This window comes from Podarcis pityusensis (assembly GCF_964106645.2).
Source record: "Podarcis pityusensis genome assembly, chromosome: 12".
Lineage (NCBI taxonomy): Eukaryota > Metazoa > Chordata > Lepidosauria > Squamata > Lacertidae > Podarcis > Podarcis pityusensis.
In genome coordinates this window covers 48,331,038-48,346,289 of record NC_138037.1, presented here as the reverse complement: position 1 = coordinate 48,346,289, position 15,252 = coordinate 48,331,038, and the positions used below count along the sequence as shown (strand labels likewise).

The following is a 15,252-nucleotide window of genomic DNA, read 5'->3' as shown; positions in this document are numbered from 1 at the left end:
GTGATATTAAAAGCACCTAAGAATGTAAGAAGGGACACGGGTGGCGCTGTGGGTTAAACCACAGAGCCTAGGACTTGCCGATCAGAAGGTCGGCGGTTCGAATCCCCACGACGGGGTGAGCTCCCGTTGCTCGGTCCCTGCTCCTGCCAACCTAGCAGTTCAAAAGCACGTCCAAGTGCAAGTAGATAAATAGGTTCCGCTCCAACGGGAAGGTAAACGGCGTTTCCGTGCGCTGCTCTGGTTCGCCAGAAGTGGCTTAGTCATGCTGGCCACATCACCTGGAAGCTGTATGCCAGATCCCTCGGCCAATAAAGCGAGATGAGCGCCGCAACCCCAGAGTTGGCCATGACTGGACCTAATGGTCAGGGGTCCCTTTACCTTTTAAGAATGTAAGAAGAGTTTGCTAGATTGGGCCAATGGCCCATCTAGTCCAGCATCTTTGTTCTCACAGTGGCCAAAAAGATGCCTTTGGGAAGCAAGACCTGAGACCTCCTAATATCTAGAAACATTACTGCCTTAGACCATGGAGGCAGGGCATAGCCATCATGACTAGTAGCCACTGATAGCTTTGCCCTCCATGAATTTGTCCAATCCTCTTTGAAAAATCATCGAAGTTGGTTACTGAAAACCAGCAGCATGGCAGACTCAAAAGTTGGCAACCTTGGCTGTTAGGCACAGACTCATTCCGGAAAAAAGTTGGCCGCACACTTTCGGAGCCCGAATAAATCCATTGAAAATGAACATTTTCATTCTTATTTCATCTGCAAGTTTGTACAAGACCTTAAAAAAGACCCATCCCATTCTACTCCCCTCTGTGATTATGGGAGAGTCCGAAAGCTCTTAGGATACTGGATCTCTCCCAACAATCTGTAAAAATAAGCTCCAGTCACTGCGTTGCTTACCGAATAATCTGGAACGTATTTCTTGGCCAGACATTTTTGGTTAAAGCCCATGTTAAGAAGCTCGACTCAGGGCAGCTCAAATTCACTTCAGCTCCTCCACTCCCTTTGAGAACAGCAGCCGGACAGCGATGGAGCTCCGAGGTGTTTGCCTTCTGGTGTGCCTCTTTTCTGTGGTACAATTGACAACTCAGCAGAACATCAGACCCAAGAAGAAGCCAGAGAAAGGTAAGAGAACCAGAAGGAATTTCCCAATCGCTCCCCAGATAGATAGATAGATAGATAGATGATAGATGATAGATAGATAGATAGATAGATAGATAGATAGATAGATAGACAGATAGACAGACGATAGATAGATAGATAGATAGATAGATAGATAGATAGATAGATGACAGATAGATAGATAGATAGATAGATAGAGATAGATAGAGATAGAAGATAGATAGATAGATAGATAGATAGATAGATAGATAGATAGATAGATGATAGATAGATAGATGATAGATAGATAGATGATAGATAGATAGATAGATGATAGATAGATAGATAGATAGATGATAGATAGATAGATAGAGATAGATAGACAGACAGACAGACACACAGACAGACAGACAGATAGATGATAGATAGATGATAGATAGATAGATAGATAGATAGATAGATAGATAGATATAGATAGATATAGATAGATAGACACACACACACACACACACACACACAAGCATTCAGCGGTGTTTCTCCCACTGAGTTTGTATAGTTTAGCAAAAGCTGCATGTGTAAATGGGTGTCATCTGTGCCCTGCTGTCTATTTCATCCTTTCCTGTGTTGAAATGACTCTCCAAACAGGGTTTATTAAAAGGTCAAGAAACAGTAACACTTATTATCACCCCTTTTCCCTTATCCACGCTATCTAGCCCAGCGGTTTCCAATTAGCTAAGTACTGCAGACCCCCTGTTTTTATTTTCTTTTTTTTTACTATAATTTTTATTAAATATTTCTAATTCACATTTCAAAATATTCATTTAAACCACCTTAAATCAATGACTTCCCTCCTTCTCTTTCCATAGTTCATTTTGCATACCATACATGTAGAACATGAACTAAACCATTCGGTAATCCGTTGTTACATCCATCAAAACTTATTTACACCGTTGAATTTATCTTAATGCTACCAGCGTTTCACCCATATATTCAGTAAACATTTCCAGTCTTCTTTGAACATATGTTCTTCTTGTTCTCTTATTCTTATGTTAAATCTGCAAGCTGTAGCGTATTCCATCAGTTTAAGTTGTCATTCTTTTTAGTTGGGACTTCGCTCGATGTTCATTTTGGGGCTAACAGAACACGGGCTGCAGTAGTGGCATAAATAAATAACCTTTTTTGACAGACCCCCTGTTTTTTCAAAAGCCAAGCCACGGGCCCCCTACTTTTGAAAATTTCAATATATCTATGGTGCTCTTTGTTATGTGAATGGGTTTTGCAGACCCCCTGGGGTCCTCGGGACCACTAGTTGGGAACCACTGAAAATAATAATAATAATAATAATAATAATAATAATAATAATAATAATTGTACCCTGCCCATCTAACTGAGTTGCCCCATACCTTCCAGGTATGACTGTATATGACAGTAATCTAAATTGGGTTTTGCAGTATTGCATGGCAGGCTGGAAGAGATCAAGGCAGATTTTTTTTTTCCTGGTTTTGTGGCAGAGCCTTCAGATCACAACCAATGTGTGTTTAAATAAGCTCATGCACAATATGTGCAAATCGCATTACTAACTAGAGGGGGCATGTGACCTGCTTTGCAGAGAGTAGTCGTCTATTTTGAAAAGCTGTCTGATCCAAGTCCAGGTTAAAAATGAAGAACCACAAGAAAGAAGAGCGAGGATCATGTCGCAATCATAGAATGGTAGAGTCGGAATGGGTCCCCAAGGGTCATCTAGTCCAACCCCCTGCAATGCAGGAATCTCAGCACCCGGTCTCCCATCCAATTTGAAACCAGACCAGACCCTGCTTAGCTTTGCAAATGTGCTAGCAGTTTTATTGCTGCACCTAAGGCTGGTAGCTAGAACAGTTGCACACATACTGGGGACAAGCAGGGTGTGATTTAAAACAGATAATATTGCGATGAATGATGGCTAGGCTATGGCACCGCAATGTAGACATTTATTATTATTATTATTATTATTATTATTATTATTATTATTAATACCTCATCCATCTGGCTGGGTTTCCCCAGCCACTCTGGGTGCCTCCCAACAGAAATAATAATAATAATAATAATAATAATAATAATAATAATGTGATAAAAATGTGTTTTGATAAGAGGAGCCAAACTAATAATGACAAATTTAAAATTAGTGGAACCCATTAAAGTTAATTGAGCAATGACTTAAAGCATCCACATCTCATTCTTTGCTTTTCTATTTTTAAGACCCACTTGTAATTCTTGCTTTTTAACAGGCGATAATTGACATTTGATAGATGCCTATGATTATAAAAATAAGGTTATCAAGTTTGAGGAAATTTTAGGTTCCATGTGAACCATATACAGAAACTGTTCCCCCAGTACTTTTTATAACCACATTTAGATATTTGGGCTTCTTTTGTTTTTATATTTCAGGGTCTGTGGAACATCCTGCCACAGCAACATTTCTCCACATGCTCTTATATTGCATGGATTCAGATGTTGTTCACACATGCACAAACTGCCTCAGGCAACCTTTTTTTTAAGAGCCAAAAGGCAGTGTAGAAATAATTTTAAAAGGCTGAGGCCAACTTGGAAAGTTCTGTTGGAATCCTGGAATCCAAGACCCAAGTTTGGAGCACATAGTCTTTGGTGAGAAGAACTCCTGAAGAAATTTAACATTGCAATACATGCAGCAAAGGAAGGCATGGAAATATAGGCTGTAAAACCTGCATTTCCAGTGAACCCCAAAATTGTCCCTTTTAATGGTTCTTTCCAAAGTATCCCACTTCCCTAGCACACAGATAGACTTCACATTTAGTAAGCCATAAAATGCTTTACTTACAAGACTCCTCAAAGCTCAGATTCATGTGTTTTTCCATACAGCAGTCAGAAAAGACACACAGGCAATAAAATGTTGCTTGGTTACAAAATAGCAGAAGTTCCTAAACTACAGGTATACAAAAACACTAGTTTCATATTCCGTTCTTGCCTGAAACAAGAGAGGCTGGTTAAAGCCATGCGGCTGAGCTGAAGCAACCAGCTCAGACCTCCTCACACACCAAATCCACATGTAGACTGAGTACAAAAAAAGGTTTGGTTGCCCATTTCCTTCTGAGGTGAGGGGAAGTGACCTAGGCTAAGCCTGGCAGGTCAGCTTACTCTATGGCATTAACCCCTTCATGTGTTAATTAGAATCAATCATGCTGGTTATATGGGGCTGGTTACCCTAAAAGTTCCTGACCACTGTTTTACACAGGCCTTATTTATTTGTAATGGTCAGTTGTCTTGCAGGAACCATGATGTAGAACACAGTGGTACCTCAGTTTTCAAATGCCTCCATCGTTGAACATTTCGAAACTTGGAACGCCGAAAACTTGGAAGCAAGTGCCTCAGTTTTCGAATGCGACTCGGAAGTCGAACAGGAAACACGGTTTCCATTTTGAGTTTTCCGTATTGAGGCTTCCGCTTTCAGTTTTCGAATGATTCGGAACTTGAATGGACTTCCAGAACAGATTACATTCGAAAACCGAGGTACCACTGTACTTAATTGAACAAAACATACCCACTGCCTTATGGGAAATCTTCGAGAGAAGAAAAGGCGAAGGAGTAAACCCTACACAATTCTGAAGTGGAGTCCCTAAGATAGTTGGATGGCATCTTCTATGCCTCCCTTGGACAACTCCTGCAGCCAAGCTGGTGCCAAATGTATCAGTCCTCTGCTTTCCTTTAGTCCACATCATTGAGACCAAGAGGTCTGATTATCTGGACAGCCCGGGATCTCCAAACACACTGCCCAGGCTTGCACCCCAGGAAGGTCACTTCAGTGCTGATAATGCAGTAGAAACTACGCAGGAGGCAGCAGTTACAAATTTCTGGTCTCTGCCTCCAAAGCAGGTGCTGTAATTCTCCAGAAGTTTGATTTCACCCCTGGAGGCACAGACAAATGCCAACAACAACAAAACATAATGTAGCATTAGGTAAACGTACCCTGAACATTAGGTCCAGTCGCGGACGACTCTGGGGTTGCGGCGCTCATCTCGCTTTATTGACTGAGGGAGCCGGCATACAGCTTCCGGGTCATGTGGCCAGCAGGACTAAGCCGCTTCTGGCGAAACCAGAGCAGCGCACGGAAATGCCATTTACCTTCCCGCTGGAGTGATACCTATTTATCTACTTGCACTTTGACGTGCTTTTGAACTGCTAGGTGGGCAGGAGCTGGGACCGAACAACAGGAGCTCACCCCATCGCGGGGATTCGAAACACCAACCTTTTGATCGGCAAGCCCTAGGCTCAGTGGTTTAGACCACAGCGCCACCCGTGTCCCTTAATATAGCGTTATTGAAGGTAAAAAAGGGTAAAGGACCCCTGGACGGTTAAGTCCAGTCAAAGGTGGCTATGGGGTTGTGGCGCTAATCTCACTTTCAGGCCAAGGGAGCTGGTGTTTGTCCACAGACAGCTTTCCGGGTCATGTGGCCAGCATGACTAAATTGCTTCTGCGCAACAGAACATCATGGCAGAAGCCAGAGCACACGGAAATGCCGTTTACCTTCCTGCCACAGTGTTACCTATTTATCTACTTGCACTGGTGTGCTTTCAGACTGCTAGGTTGGCAGGAGCTGGGACAGAGCAACAGGAGCTCATCCTATCGCGGGGACTCGAGCACCAACCTTCTGATCCACAAGCCCAAGAGGCTCAGTGGTTTAGACCACAGCGCTACCCACATAATTCAAACAGAACATATTAAGATGAGGGCATTGTGCCACAAATATAAAGCATATTGATATAAAAGAGGCAAAGCATATAAAGTAGTTGGAAAGGAAAGAAAGAGTAGGGAATGTTGAAAAGTTGCTAGGAATACCAGTTTCTAACCAACTTCCATGGAAGTGATACACAGCAAAGGTGGGACATTTTACTGCATGGACCTGTTACGAATTACTGATTCCATCTATTGCGAACTCTCTCTATAACAAACGCTGCATAATACGCTGCTTTCTTCTTTGTTCATTGTACTCTTTGTTATATTGCCAATGAGGGATGAGGGAGGAAGTTCTGGTTCCATTCATAAATATGATTGCATTCATTCTGTGTAGGCAGACATGATCATCAATCTCTTCATTTGCTCTGCAGATGTTGTGAGCCTCAAAATGTTTGAAGACCTGAAGGAGCAGTTAGAGAATATCTCCCAGGAGGTGGCTCTGCTAAAGGAAAAGCAAGCACTTCAAACAGGTACAAAACCCAATGGCCTATAATTTTTCATACGCCACAAAATGGCCTCACTTTGTGAAATAAGGCTATTTATGACATAACATTAAGCCGTGATGTGTTAGCTAAAATGTGGTTTATTTGTATTTCCAGTACATTAACATTAACTGTTCAGTAACCATAGGTTGTTTGGGATCAATAAATCTGGATTTTAAACTACAATACGAAGCACCATAGTTTGCACTAACTAGTTTCCCATTGTGCTAAAGCTCAGATGTACTGATTTGTTCTGTTGCTGCATTCTCACACCCTGCCTGGTTGCAGAGATGGAAAGGGAGAGTGGTTAGAAAACAAAATCACTCCCGCATTTTAAAAGACTCTGTCTGTCCACTTCCCTAATGTCAGCCTCTGCGGGTCAGGCATCCAAGCTCCGAAACCAGCTTGCAAGCGCAGAAAAAGCACAAGAGCTTTTGTCGACAAATGCTTAATGTTGTTATCCTCGCTCTAGGAGTGAAGTGAACAGTATTGTTCAAAGTGACATATGCAAACAGCTGAAGGCAATTTTGCAGCTTGCATTACATTTCCTCTCAATTAGTGCTCTAAACATGTGTGATATGCTGTGTCCTCCTTTCTTTGTTGACCAGGGAGCAGGCTCAAATGATTCACATTGTCCCAGGGCAGCTGTTTACCTGCTCCACCTGGTACGCAGGTCGAGACCCTACCTGCCTGCGGACTGTCTTGCCAGAGTGGTGCATGCTCTAGTTATCTCCCGCTTGGACTACTGCAATGCGCTCTATGTGGGGCTACCTTTGAAGGTGACCCGAAAACTACAACTAATCCAGAATGTGGCAGCTAGACTGGTGACTGAGAGTGGCCGCTGAGACCATATAACACCGGTCCTGAAAGACCTTCATTGGCTCCCAGTACGTTTCCGAGCACAATTCTAAGTGTTGGTGCTGATCTTTAAAACCCAAAATGGCCACAGCCCAGTATACCTGAGGGAGTGTCACCACCTCCATCGTTCAGGCCGGACACTGAGATCCAGCTCTGAGGGCCTTCTGGCAGTTCCCTCACTGTGAGAAGTGAAGCTACAGAGAACCAGACAGAGGGCCTTCTCGGTAGTGGCACCCGTCCTGTGGAACGGCCTCCCTCCAGATGTCAAGGAAATAAACAACTATCTGACTTTCAGAAGACATCTGAAGGCAGCCCTGTTTAGTGAAGTTTTTAATGTTTGAAGTTTTATTCTGTGTTTAATATCCTGTTGGAAGCCGCCCAGAGTGGTTGGGGAGGCCCAGCCAGATGGGCGGGGTATAAGTAATAAATTATTATTATTATTATTATTATTATTATTATTATTATTACAGTGGTACTTCAGGTTAAGTACTTAATTCGTTCCGGAGGTCTGTACTTAACCTAAAACTGTTCTTAGCCTGAAGCACTACTTCAGCTAATGGGGCCTCCTGCTGCTGCCGCGCCACCAAAGCATGATTTCTGTTCTCATCCTGAAGCAAAGTTCTTAACCCGAGGCATTATTTCTGGGTTAGTGGAGTCTGTAACCTGAAGTGTATGTAACCTGAAGCGTATGTATGTAACCCGAGGTACCACTGTATTATTATTATTATTATTATTATTATTATTAATGTTTTCACCCCCTCTGTACTGCAGCAGGGGTCACTAACATCATATGGCACATGCTGAGGACTGCACCTCTTCAGATGGACCATGGCCGGTCCCTAAATCCCTCTGGCTCCGCCACATTCATGTTGATTCCTGTTCCTCTCCATACTGAGTGACTGAGGAATGAGAGGACCAAGGAGGCGCAACCTTTGAGGCACCTCATCTTCTCTCTCTGCCTGGTTGTGTGGTTTAGGTCCAAAGGAATAGGGCAGTAGCAGCAGTGTGGAGGAGAAGGACCCATTCAGAAAAGGTGGCCCGCTGAAGGACTCTTCTCCAAGGCCTCCCCAAAACGTGGAGAGCTAACCAGCACTGACTACCATTCACAAGGACAGATGTGATTCCAAGACTCTCATCCAGGGGCAGATCTACTTTGAAACTAATGAGTTGTAAGCCCCTAATTCTAGAGGGGTCCCAGACATTGCTTAAAATTTTAAGGTCTAGTAGACCCAATTTGAGTCGCATGACTCAAAATGATTACTTTTTCGTTGTCAACTGTTAAGTTGTGGGTGAACATATCAGACAACAGAGCGATTCTTCAAACAGCTCTTGTTTATTCACAGGCCAGAACAGAACTGAACTGAAGGGTTCAGCCAGCCTGCTTATATAGAGCTCCAGTACAACGTAACTGTAACAATTTTCTAAAACTATCCAATCACTGAACGTCACTTTCGATCCCTTATTTGCATAACTATCTACAGTATCCCCCTGCTGGCCCAGGGTGAGAACTTCAGTACATAACATCAACAATCCCAAAGTTTGAGAGTCAGTAGCACAGATGTCATAAAGATTTAGTGATCTGTTGTGGAACAATCCCGTTGAAGAAGATGACAGCGGTTGCCCGGACCTCATCGCTGGTTGCGAAGAGGCCCACATAACAGTTCAAGCTTCAGGGCTCCACCCCCCAAAAATGTAGGTCCGCCACTGCTCTCAGCATCCTTTCTTAAGTCTAATGCAGTGTTTCTCAAATTTGGTTGTTTTTGGACTACAACTACCATCATCCCTAGCTAGCAAGACTGGGATGATGGGAATTGTAGTTCAAAAACAGCTGGAGACCCAAGTTTTTGGGAAACCCTGCTCAAATGGAAAGAGTAAGAAATGCTTTCCTTGCAGATACACTGAACAGAGCTAGTACAATGGTACCTTGGTTTGCGAACTCAATCTGTTCTGGAAGTCCGTCCGACTTCTGAAACGTTTGCAAGCCAAGGTGTGGCTTCTGGTTGAGAGAGAGAGAGATAAAACTTTATTCACATTAGCCAATGGCCATAGCAACATTAAAACATTACAGTGTACACAGAAAAGGAAATTTGATATAAAAGCACAATTTAAAGTCCTGAATCAGCAGTCATTAGTGGCCCTTGCCCCTGCTATGAACCTAGCAACCTTTGCTGTTATCTGCTCATTTTGATGTGATAGAAGAAAAGACATTGTGGCAGTGGTTGAGCGCCCTGGGATGGTTAGTATGAGTGGGGTGACGATCTCGTTCCTCAGGTCTTTGTAGAGAGTACAGGACAGGAGGACGTGTGCCGCTGTTTCAGTGCTGCCATCTCCACAGGGACAAAGACGTTTCTCAGGCAGGATCTTTTGGAATCGACCCTCAAGTACTGCAGATGGCCAAACATCCAGTCTTGCAAGTGTAAAAGCACTTCTCTATTTTGGGATAATAAGTTTGTGCAGATATGGAGCCAGAGAATCAAAGTGGAGAGGTGGAAACTGAACATACCAAGGGCAGAATTTCCTTACAGTGGCCAGGTTATTCTGATGCTCAATATCTTTTAGACGTTGACCAATTAGATTGTTTGCTTTAGTGGGGCCCATAGTGAGTAGGTGTTGCGGGGATAGGCCACAAGAGTAAAGTTTTTGATAGACGGTTTTAAGCCAGGCACTTTTATGGGAGTCTTGCAGTACAGTACTATGGATAGTAAACCGGGGGGATTTGACGGCCTCTGGTTAGCTGATTGGCCCTGGAAACAACGGCGACAGCCGAAAGAGACGTTTGGCTTCCAAAAAACATTTGCAAACTGGAACACTTACTTCCGGGTTTGGGAGCTGATTTGTTCGGAAGCTAAGCCATTCAGGAACCAAGGTACCACTGTATTGCACTCCAAAGCACATAGTTCCTTTTCTGACTCCACTGTCTCCCCGCACCACCTCCTCCCCTTTTTGTCTCTCGCTAGTTTGTCTGAAAGGCACCAAGGTCAACCTGAAGTGTTTCCTGGCTTTCCCCAACGCCAAGACCTATCACGAAGCCAGCGAAGATTGCATCTCTCAAGGCGGCACCCTCAGCACCCCTCAGACGGGAGACGAAAACGACGCTCTGTACGACTACATGAGGAAGAGCATCGGGGCCCAGTCGGAAATCTGGCTCGGCATCAACGACATGGCCGCCGAAGGGAGATGGGTTGACATGACAAGTACCAGCATCGGCTTCAAGAACTGGGAAACAGAGATCACCACTCAGCCTGATGGTGGGAAACTGGAAAACTGTGCCACGTTGTCGGGGGTCGCCACTGGCAAGTGGTTTGACAAGAGGTGCAGAGATAAGTTGCCATATGTGTGCCAGTTCATGATAGTTTAACGGTGGGACTCCCGCTGTGGACAAGGAGGTCAAGGCGTTCCACTTGGCCCCAGGAGCAGAGCTGCGCAAAAATATGCAACTCATACATACCCTCATATACTCTTGGCAGATAAACATGGCTTGGCAGAACGAGTTACATCTGTGCTACATTTTAATCGGCTAAAAACTACATTCCGCTCAGTAGCAGCTACGTTTTTCTCACTGAGGCATGAGTTATAGATATCTATATTTTTTACATCCAAAGCCTAATAGGATGACTTCATTAGTCGAGCGGCGTTTCAACTTTGCCAAAATAATATGATCCTTAAGACTCATTAGTTGTTTGTTGCATGTACTCTTCCTGCCGACCCTTTTTCCTTCCTGCTGATTGCACCAAATTAAAGCAGTTTTTTCAGAATTGTCCTTATTATCATCTTTGGGGGGACGCCAAACCGAAAGTGCTTTAGCACAGCTGCCTTTCATTAAACGTTACAGCTCCTTATGGCCAAATTAACCCAAATAAATCCATCGCACACCTTTTGTTCCACCGAAATAAGAGTTCGGTAGAGTTGTCTCAGCCTAAGTTATAATACCGGACAATGCTGGTGTAAAGAGGAAGGGAGGGGCGGTGCTATCGAGAGCTTTCACTCTGTTGTGCAGAAAAATAAAGATAATTTTTTATTTAAAAAAAGGACATCTTGCATATGTTGATGGGGCAAAGTGTGTTCTCTCTCTCTCTATCTCCAAGCTACAGTAACTTCCTTCTGGGTACAATTGGCTGAAAATATAAGGAAGGAATTTCAAAAGGTATTAGTTGTACAGCGGTACCTCAGGTTAAGTACTTAATTCATTCCGGAGGTCTGTTCTTAACCTGAAACTGAAGCATCACTTTAGCTAATGGGGCCTCCCGCTGCCGCCGCACAATTTCTGTTCTCATCCGGAAGCAAAGTTCTTAACCCGAGGTACTATTTCTAGGTTAGCAGAGTCTGTAACCTGAAGCGTATGTAACCCGAGGTACCACTGTAGTAGTATATTTGTACCCTGCCCATCTAGCTGGGTGGCTTCCAACACATATAAAAACATAATAAAGTATTAATCATTAAAAACGTCCCTCCCTCTGATGCCCTCTTGCATCTCTGCCTCCCAAAGGCTTGCACAGCTGTTTGTTGCAGCAGCCCTGGCTACAAGCTCCCCAGGCGAATGGTGCCTCTGGGTCTGGCCAGGGGGTGCTTCCCAGGCCCCTGTGGGGCAGTGTGAGGAGGCCCGTCTCTTTGGGGCGGGGGGGGGGCAGCTCAGAGACCAGGGGACTCCCAAGGAGAGGGGAGAAGAGAGGAGGCTGAGGGAACACTCCACAAGGGAGGGTGTTCGAAAAAGGGTGTGAGACTGCCAGCTCTGCAGGCAAGGGGTGACATAGCTGGGCTCCTGAGCCCTAAAGGGGTGCTGCAGGAAGAATGTACAGTGGTACCTCTGGTTAAGAACTGAATTCATTCTGGAGGTCCGTTCTTAACCTGAAACGTTCTTAACCTGAGGTACCACTTTAGCTAATGGGCCCTCCCGCTGCGCCGCCAGATCACGATTTCTGTTCTCATCCTGAAGCAAAGTTCTTAACCCAAGGTACTATTTTTGGGTTAGCGGAGTCTGTAACCTGAAGCGTCTGTAACCTGAAGTGTCTGTAACCCGAGGTACCACTGTAGCTGGTCAAAGTAGCCATGGACCCGAAAAAGTTGAAAACCCTGATTTAAACCCACTAAGCTTGCTTTCACATTTAGGTAACAACCCTTTTCCATTTTACTTTCTGACAGCATCCTAGACACTATTCACATATTTTGACAGAGTTCTGGGGGCACCCATCACAAAATGGCTGTTATGAAAATGAGAGAGATGCCTCCAGCAAGCTTAAGCTTAGGCTTGACAAGTCAGCTGTGCCCGGCTGGTCCTGATTGTGGCACAGTGTATCAGCTGCAGCTGTCTGAAAGCAACAGGAGAAGATAGCCAAGTATCCACACCAATTCATTTCACAGAAAACACTTTGAGAAGGTACCTGCACAGTTCACCCCATAATTTTATTTCTAGAGACTTTTTTCAAAAAAAATGAAAGCTAAGTCTGAGGCACCTGTTCAAGGGCACCACTGAAAGCACTCGCAGATGCCATGGTGCCTCTGGGCACCAGACTGGCAACCCCTGAATTAAATACCGTATTTTTCGCTCTATAAGACGCACCAGACCACAAGATGCAACTAGTTTTTGGAGGAGGAAAACAATAAAAAAAATTACTCTGAATCTCAGAAGCCAGAACAGCAAGAGGGATTGCTGCACAGTGAAAGCAGCAATCCCTCTTGCTGTTCTGGGTTCTGGGATAGCCGCGCAGCCTGCATTCGCTCCATAAGACACGCACACATTTCCCCTTACTTTTTAGGAGGGAAAAAGTGAGTCTTATAGAGCAAAAAATACAGTAATTTTCCATTGGTTCCAGCTGGATGTCAGTGTAACTTAGATTGGGGTCACCGGTAAGGAGGAAGAAAGAGAGTCTAGGTCATGAATTTACAAAACGTGCATGCAAAAAAATATATGCACAAATATGGTCAAATTTGCTTAATTTTCTTTTACATATTGGGATTTCACAAAATCTGGACCTATTTCAGCAAATTGGTGTTTTTTAAATGTATGAGCTGTCTATCTATACATCACAGAATCTGTTGTGTCAAAAGTCATTGATTTATAAATCGCTGTTCATGAATCTGTCGCTGAAAATTTGTGCTTACATATGTCAGTTATGTAACTTGGCAAAGGCCCTCTCTCTAGTAACTTGTACCATAGTGATGACGACAACTCTGGGAGCAAATTAAAGCACATTTAGAATTGTGCAAGAAAAATATTTGGTGACAAAGTATATGAGCCCCATCTGAACAACCACCAAAGAAATTTCCACCCAGCGAACTGTGGAAAACATTCCACTTCACTTCAATACACCCTAAAAATATGGGCTGTAAAATATTGTTTTACCATCAACCTCTTTGACTCCAAAAACTCAAGGCTGGCCTGGATTTCAAATAAACATACTTGAAGATTTGCTATTTTCATAACTTTTTTCCCCATTTTATTAATGGGCTGAGTTCTGAAATTTAAAAGTGCATGGAAAAACCTGAGAGCATTTGTGCTTGTATTAAACTACTTGGAGGTCTGTGATGGGGAGCATCTCATTAGCAGCAACTATGCTTCAGTAATTGGTCATAATATTTTCCCAGCAACTTACTCTTGCGAACACCCTTTTCTCTTTCTGTTTTGCATTTCTCTCCAATGAAGGAGAGTCCATCACCTTCCAAGGCAGTCTGATGACCAGCTCTTACTGTCAGAAAGTCCCTCCTAGTGCTTAGTTAGAATCTCCTTGTAATTTGAAACACTGGTTTGGGTCCTAACCTCTGGAGCATGGGTAGACAAACTAAGGCCCGGGGGCCAGATCCGGCCCAATCGCCTTCTAAATCCGGGCTGCGGACGGTCTGGGAATCAGTGTGTTTTTACATGCGTAGAATGTGTGCTTTTATTTAAAATGCATCTCTGGATTATTTGTGGGGCATAGGAATTCGTTCATTCCCCCCCCCCCAAAAAAAATATAGTCCGGCCCCCCACAAGGTCTGAGGGACAGTGGACCAGCCCCCTGCTGAAAAAAGTTTGCTGACCCCTGCCTGGAGCAGCAGAAAACAAGCTTGCTCCATCTTCCACGACAGCCTTTCAGATATGTGATGGGTGCAAAAAGAGTGCATTCGTTATAGGATTACAGGGACACGGGTGGCGCTGTGGGTTAAACCACAGAGCCTAGGACTTGCCGATCAGAAGGTCGACGGTTCGAATCCCCGCGACGGGGTGAGCTCCTGTTGCTCTGTCCCTGCTCCTGCCAACCTAGCAGTTCGAAAGCACGTCAAGTGCAAGTAGATAAATAGGTACCGCTCCAGCGGGAAGGTAAACGGCGTTTCCATGTGCTGCTCTGGTTCGCCAGAAGCGGCTTAGTCATGCTGGCCACATGACCCGGAAGCTGTACGCCGGCTCCCTCGGCCAATAAAGCGAGATGAGCACCGCAGAGCACCGCAGAGATGAGCAACCCCAGAGTCGGCCACCACTGGACCTAATGGTCAGGGGTCCCTTTACCTTTATGGGATTACAGTGGTACCTCGGTTCTCAGACGTAATCCATTCTGGAAGACCGTTCGAGTTCCAAAACGTTCAAAAACCAATGCACAAAGGGCTGGCTGCAAATGCCATTGAGAAAAGTGAAAAATAGGCAGCGGAAGCTGTTTGACTTCCGAGGCGCATTCAAAAACGGAAGTATTTAACACTCAAGATCCTTTATTAGGCATAGCAAACCACACATTATCAAACAGACACCGTATACAAATTGAGCAACAAGGTTTGTCCCGGTCAGATCTTTAACTCCAGAGAAAATCAATTTGCATAAATAATACAGGAAGCATTTACCTCTGGGTTTTCGGCGTTTGCATCCCGAAACGTTTGTCAACGGAGATGTTCGAGAACCGAGGTACCACTGTATACCAGACCATCTACACAGCGTTCAGCTTTATTAATTGTTCTGTGGTGCTCCTCCGACATTGTCACGTTATTGCCATCTGGGAGGGCACCCTTGTGCTATAGTATGACAAAAGTGGGACAAAAAACCCCCCAGAACATATATGGAAGAAGAAGTTACAGGATTTCAGCAGGGACCTGCATCGAC

General features: G+C 44.3%; 1 protein-coding gene and 1 long non-coding RNA gene across 2 annotated transcripts in view; both read left to right on the top strand.

The window, feature by feature from the left end:
- Positions 1-13,400, top strand: part of LOC308460098 — a 146,384-nt gene extending 132,984 nt beyond the window's left edge. The window contains exon 2 of the long non-coding RNA XR_013978479.1: positions 12,210-13,400. This is a non-coding gene — a long non-coding RNA (uncharacterized lncRNA). The remainder of the gene's footprint in view (positions 1-12,209) is intronic.
- On the top strand, positions 916-11,218 carry CLEC3B (C-type lectin domain family 3 member B). The gene is made up of 3 exons (XM_080976057.1): positions 916-1,127; positions 6,222-6,320; positions 10,148-11,218. The coding sequence occupies exons 1-3, from the start codon at positions 1,031-1,033 to the stop codon at positions 10,546-10,548; spliced, it is 597 nt and encodes a 198-aa protein (XP_080832183.1). The 5' UTR covers positions 916-1,030; the 3' UTR covers positions 10,549-11,218.
- Positions 13,401-15,252: the final 1,852 nt, after the last annotated feature.